The following is a 5,743-nucleotide window of genomic DNA, read 5'->3' as shown; positions in this document are numbered from 1 at the left end:
ACACATTTTCTCTTTTCCTCTTCAAAAAAAACAAATAAACTTTCCCTTTTCTTCATTTTTCCCTCTTTTCCTAATCAAATTCGAAGTGAAAATACCAACCATCTCTCTTCCTTATTTTCCTTATTCTTTTCCTATTCCCCCCCCAAAAAAAATCTCTTTTTCCTCTTCAAAACAAACCAAATCAACTTTCCCTTTCCTTCGTTTTTTCCCCTTTTCCTATTTAAATTCAAAGTGAAAACACCAACCATCTCTTTTCCTTACTTTTTCCTAATCTTTTCCAATCCAAAAAAACACACTTTCTCTTTCTTTTCCTTGTTTTCCTTCTTTTCCCCTTCACGAGAAAACATATCCACTATTCTTTTCCCTATTTTCCCTCCCTTTTTTCCCAACATTAGACAACACACTGACGCTTCCGTTTCCTCTTATTTCTAACTTTCCTTCCTTACTTTCACCCTCTTCCTCTTTCTCTTATCTCCTTTCTAATCCTTTTCACTTCTCACAATATCCTATCCTTTCCCTTTTCTTTATTTCCCCTTCACGGACATCACGAACCCCAATGCATAGCTACTCCTTTTCATTCTCCCCTTTTTTTTCATTCCCTTCACGCACACATTTCAAGGTAGCAGCCCATTTTTTCTTTGCTGTATTTTCCCCTTGGACAGATATTAATACTGTCTCTCTCTCTCTCTCTCTCTCTCTCTCTCTCTCTCTCTCTCTCTCTCTCTCTCTCTCTCTCTCTCTCTCTCTCTCTCTCTCTCTCTCTCTCTCTTAATCGCCCCTTTCTTTTCTCTCACAAGACTCCAAATCATCCTTCCCATTCTCTTTCCCTTAAAACCATCTCTCCGGTTTTCCCTTTTTTCCTCCTTTTCTCTTCTTTCCCCTTTCCCTTTTCCAACCAACACCCAAACTACCCCTTTCTGTTTTCCCCCTTATAAACAGTTATCCCTTTCCCCCTTAAAATCAACCCCCTTTTTCCATTTTTTCCTATCCTTTCTCTTTATTAGTTGTAACTTTCCATTTTCCTTCCTGTTTCGTGTTTCCCTTTCCCTTCCCAATCCAACATCCTCACCATACATTTCCTTTCTACCCTTTTAAGCCAACTTCCCCGTTTCCCCTTAAAATTAACTCCCCTTCATTTCCCCTTTTCCCACCATATCTACCCATTACCTCTCATTCCCCCTTTAAAACCAGCTCCCCTTTCCTTTTAAAATCAACTTCACTCTTTCCTTTATTTCCCCTTTATTTTCATCCCCTATAATGGTTGGAATAAGAAAGCATGACCATTGATTCCCCTCCTTCCCCTCTACAGCCCTCATTCCCCCATAGAATCAACTCCTTTTCCCCTCCCATCCTCCCTTTCTCTTCTTTCCCTTTCCTTTCCCAATCAACAACTAACCCACCAATCCCTCTTCTCCTCCCTCACACCAATCCCCTTCCCCATTCAAAACCAGCTCCCCTTTCCTTTTAAAATCAACTTCACTCCTTCCTTTATTTCCCCTTTCTTTTCTTCCCCTGTGATGGAATGAATAGCAAAGACTGACCACTGATTCCCCTCCTTCCCCTCTACACCTTCATTCCCCCATAGAATCAACTCCTCTTCCCCTCCCATCCTCCCTTTTTCTTCTTTCCCTTTCCTTTCCCAGTCAACAACCAACCCATCCATCCCCCTTCTCCTCCCACACACCAATCCCTTTCCCCATTCAAAACCAGCTCCCCTTCCCCTTTAAATCACCCCCCTTTCCCCTCCCCCCCAGATCGAGGAGCAACAAAGGCTGGGCTGCAAGGCTGAGATACAGGGTCTGACTCACGTAGCTCAGGACTACCTCTCCACCACATACCTGCCCACCAAGCTGAGGCAGGGCGGCTGGGTGGGCTGAGGCAGGTGTTCAGGACAGGTGTGGAGTGACAGGTGTGGTGGTGTGGTGCAGATGTGTAGTGGAGGGAAATGAGGATGTGGTGTTTTTGAGGAAGAGGGAAGTGGAGGAGGAGGAGTTGTAGTAGTGGAAATAGTAGTAGTAGTCGTAGTAGTAGTAGTAGTAGTAGTAGTAGTAGTAGTAGGAGGAGGAGGAGGAGGAGGTAAAGAAGGAAGAGGAAGAGGAATTTCCATCTCATGAGCACCACAGAAGAGGAATAATTGAAGGAGGAAGACGAAGAAGTAATGGTAGAAGAGGAGGAGGAGGAAGAAAATAAAAGGGAGTAAATTAGTATGAGGCGAAGAGGAAGAAAGAAATACTCGAGGAAAGAAAATCATGATGAAAAAAAGGAGGAAAACGTGATTGAGGAGACATGAGGCGGAGGAGGAGGAGGAGGAGGAGGAGGAGGAGGAGGAGGAAAAAGAAGAACATGAAAAGAAAAAAAGTAAGAAAGAGAAGAAGAAAAAATGATGATGATGAAGACGGAGAAGATGAAGAGATATTAGTGAAAGGAAAGAAAAAAACGTGTGTGTGCGTGTGTATGTATGTATGTGTGTGTGTGTGTGTGTGTGTGTGTGTGTGTGTGTGTGTGTGTGTGCATGCAAAGACCATTGATACAGTAAAACAAAAACAACAACAATGGAATTATCCCTCCCAAAATAACAACAACAATAACAGCAACAATAACAACCTTCACCAATCAGTACATCGCCCGCTAATCACGCAACACAAAGGGAGGGAACACAGGTAAGACTAGTTATCAGTGTTGCCAGGTACGCGCGCCGCCTAATTAGCGTACCTGTAGCCCTTTACCTGCCCTGATTACTTGCCCCAAGCTCACCTGCCTCCAGCTCACCTGTGCTCCGCCTCACCTCACTTTACCTGGCTGAGACTCGTCTATTTAGTAATTACCTCACCTACCTGTCTACCTGTCTACCTGTCTGTCTGTCTCACTCTGTCTCTTTTAATGTTTGTATGTCTGTCTGGCTTTGTCTCACTCATGTCTCTTTGAAAGTCTGTCTGTTTGTCATATTCTGTGCCTGTCTGTTTGTCTGTCTGTGCTTCAATTACCAACTACTCTGTCCTTGAATCTAAGTTTGCTTTAGTTCTTCCTCTTCCTCCTTCTCCTCTCCTATCTTCTTCCTCTTCCTCCTCCTCTCCTATCTTCTTCATCTTCCTCCTCCTCTCCTATCTTCTTCCTCTTCCTCCTTCTCTCCTATTTTCTTCATCTTCCTTCTCCTCTCCTATCTTCTTCCTCTTCCTTTTGCTTTTCTTCATCTTCCTCCTCTTTCTCTTCCTCTTCTTCCTCCTCTGCAAATTAATGTTTCCTGAAGACAATGGAAAGACAATATATATTTTTTTTCAAGTGTTCATTCACAAGTTGACACATAATTCACGTCTCACATATTTTCTCTCCTTCCTTGTGCGATAATGAACGCACAACAATATCCTTTTTAGGCGAGTATATTATTTCCGAAGTATAATTACCCCGCGTGAGAATTCTAATTAGTTTGAGTTTGATGATTTTCTTTTAGGCTGTTATTTATTTCCTTTTTTTTGCCCTTCCATCTTTTTCTCTTTTTTAATTTCCCTCTATTTTCTTCACCTTACATGTTTTTCTTTTTCTATTCTCCCATGTTGTTCACTTTTACTTGTTTTTCTTCTGTCAGTCCTTCCTTAATTTTCACTTTTTTTCTTCTATAATTTCCATCTATTTTCTTCCTCTTCCTTGTTTCCCTCCTTCTATTCCCCTATGTTGTTCTTTTCTTCTATCAGTCTTCCTTAATATCCCTCTATTTTCTTCCCCTTCCTTGTTTTCCCTCCTTCTATTCCCCTATGTTGTTCTTTTCTTCTATCAGTCTTCCTTAATATCCTTCTTTTTTCTTCTATAATTTCCATCTATTTTCTTCCCCTTCCTTGTTTTCCTCCTTCTATTCCCCTATGTTGTTCTTTTCTTCTATCAGTCTTCCTTAATATCCATCTTTTTTCTTCTATAATTTCCATTTATTTTCTTCCCCTTCCTTGTTTCCCTCCTTCTATTTCCCTATGTTGTTCTTTTCTTCTATCAGTCTCCCTTAATTTCCCCCTTTTTCTTTTTTAATTCCCCTCTATTTCTTCCCTCTCCTCCCTTCCCCCTTCTTTTTTCCTTCTTTGTCTCCCTTTACTCACCTTTCTCCTATCAGTTTTCCTTCTCCCTTTTCCTCTCTTCTTTTATTTTCCTCTAATTCTTCCCTCTCCTCTCTTTCCCTTCTTTGTCTCTTTTACCCATCTTTCTTTTATCAGTCTTCCTTAATTCCTCCCCTCTTCCTCTCTTCTTTTTTTTCCTCCATTTCTCCCGTCTCTTTTTTTTCTTTTTTCCCTTCCTTCTTTCTTTTTCTTTGTTACTCTTTATCTCCCTTTTTCCTTTCAATCTTCCTGAATTAACACTTTTTTTTCTCTCTCCTCTATTTTCTCTCTAGTTTCTTCCCTTTTCTCGCTTTCCCCTTTTTTCTCCCTTTCTTCTTTTCTCCTTATTTTGTCACTTTTTATCTCCCTTTCTCCTTTCAATCTTCCTTAATTCCCCCTTTTCTCCCTCTTCTTTATATTCCCTCTCTTCGTTTTTCTCTTTTTTACCCTTTTTTTCTTTCCTCTTCTTTCTTACTTTTAATCTCTCTCCTTTTTTAATCTTCCTTACTTCCCTCCCTTTCCTCTTTTTACTCTGTTTGTCCTCCTCCTCCTCCTCCTCCTCCTCCTGAAACTCACTCCTACGAACCCGATCAATCCCGCCTTTGTAGCCTTTGAAAACAGTCGCCTTGAAGTGTTTGTGAATAGCAGAGTTTGAGTTTCGTGAAATTCCGTATGTGTTTGTCGATGCTTTTTTGTTTTGGTTTTGATCGCGTAGGTTCTGACGTTTACCGAGTTAGATGCGTTTATCAAAGTTCCTCGAGTAGGATTTTTTTTTTTTTGGGTTTGATCTCGAAAATTTCACCTCTCATTTCTGTATTTCTGGGTATCATCAATTTTCCTATTTCTGAACTTTCATATTTTTTTTTGTACTTTTAAACTTTCCTTATTTTTTGGTTTTATTGATTTTTCTTTTCCTTTTGCCTCGAAATTTTCACCTCTCGTTTCTGTATTTCTGGGTATCATCAATTTTCCTATTTCTGAATTTTCATATTTTTTTTGTACTTTTAAACTTTCCTTATTTTTTGGTTTTATTGATTTTTCTTTTCCTTTTGCCTCGAAATTTTCACCTCTCATTTCTGTATTTCTGGGTATCATCAATTTTCCTATTTCTGAACTTTCATATTTTTTTGGTACTTTTAAACTTTCCTTATTTTTTGGTTTTATTGATTTTTCTTTTCCTTTTGCCTCGAAATTTTAACCTCTCGTTTCTGTATTTCTGGGTATCATCAATTTTCCTATTTCTGAACTTTCATATTTTTTTTGTACTTTTAAACTTTCCTTATTTTTTGGTTTTATTGATTTTTCTTTTCCTTTTGCCTCGAAATTTTCACCTCTCGTTTCTGTATTTCTGGGTATCATCGATTTTCCTATTTCTGAACTTTCACATTTTTTTGTACTTTTAAACTTTCATTCTTTATTTCGATATTTTCAAACTTTCCTTATTTTTTGGTTTTATTGATTTTTCTTCTTTTGAGATTTCATTCATTTTTTTTTGTTCCTGAATTTTCATCTGCCTCTCTCTCTCACCACTGTCAGTCTTCCTCTCTTTTCCTCTTTTTTTATTTCACCCTTTTCTTTCCCATTCTCATTTGCCTCCTTTTTCCCTTTCTTTTTTCCTGCCTCGTCCTCTTTTACTCATTTTTCTCCCATTTCAACCTTCCTTC

General features: G+C 39.2%; 1 protein-coding gene across 1 annotated transcript in view; it reads left to right on the top strand.

Annotated features, from left to right (window-relative positions):
• LOC126985443 (meiotic recombination protein SPO11-like) overlaps positions 1-2,063 on the top strand; it is a 17,454-nt gene extending 15,391 nt beyond the window's left edge. The window contains exon 8 of the mRNA XM_050840322.1: positions 1,755-2,063. Within this exon, the coding sequence (XP_050696279.1) occupies positions 1,755-1,877 (123 nt within the window). The 3' untranslated portion in view covers positions 1,878-2,063. The remainder of the gene's footprint in view (positions 1-1,754) is intronic.
• The last annotated feature ends 3,680 nt before the right edge of the window (positions 2,064-5,743 follow it).

This window comes from Eriocheir sinensis, chromosome 59, assembly GCF_024679095.1.
Source record: "Eriocheir sinensis breed Jianghai 21 chromosome 59, ASM2467909v1, whole genome shotgun sequence".
Taxonomy (NCBI): Eukaryota; Metazoa; Arthropoda; class Malacostraca; order Decapoda; family Varunidae; genus Eriocheir; species Eriocheir sinensis.
The sequence above is the reverse complement of the archived record's forward strand: the minus strand, read 5'-3'. Positions and strand labels throughout refer to the sequence as shown.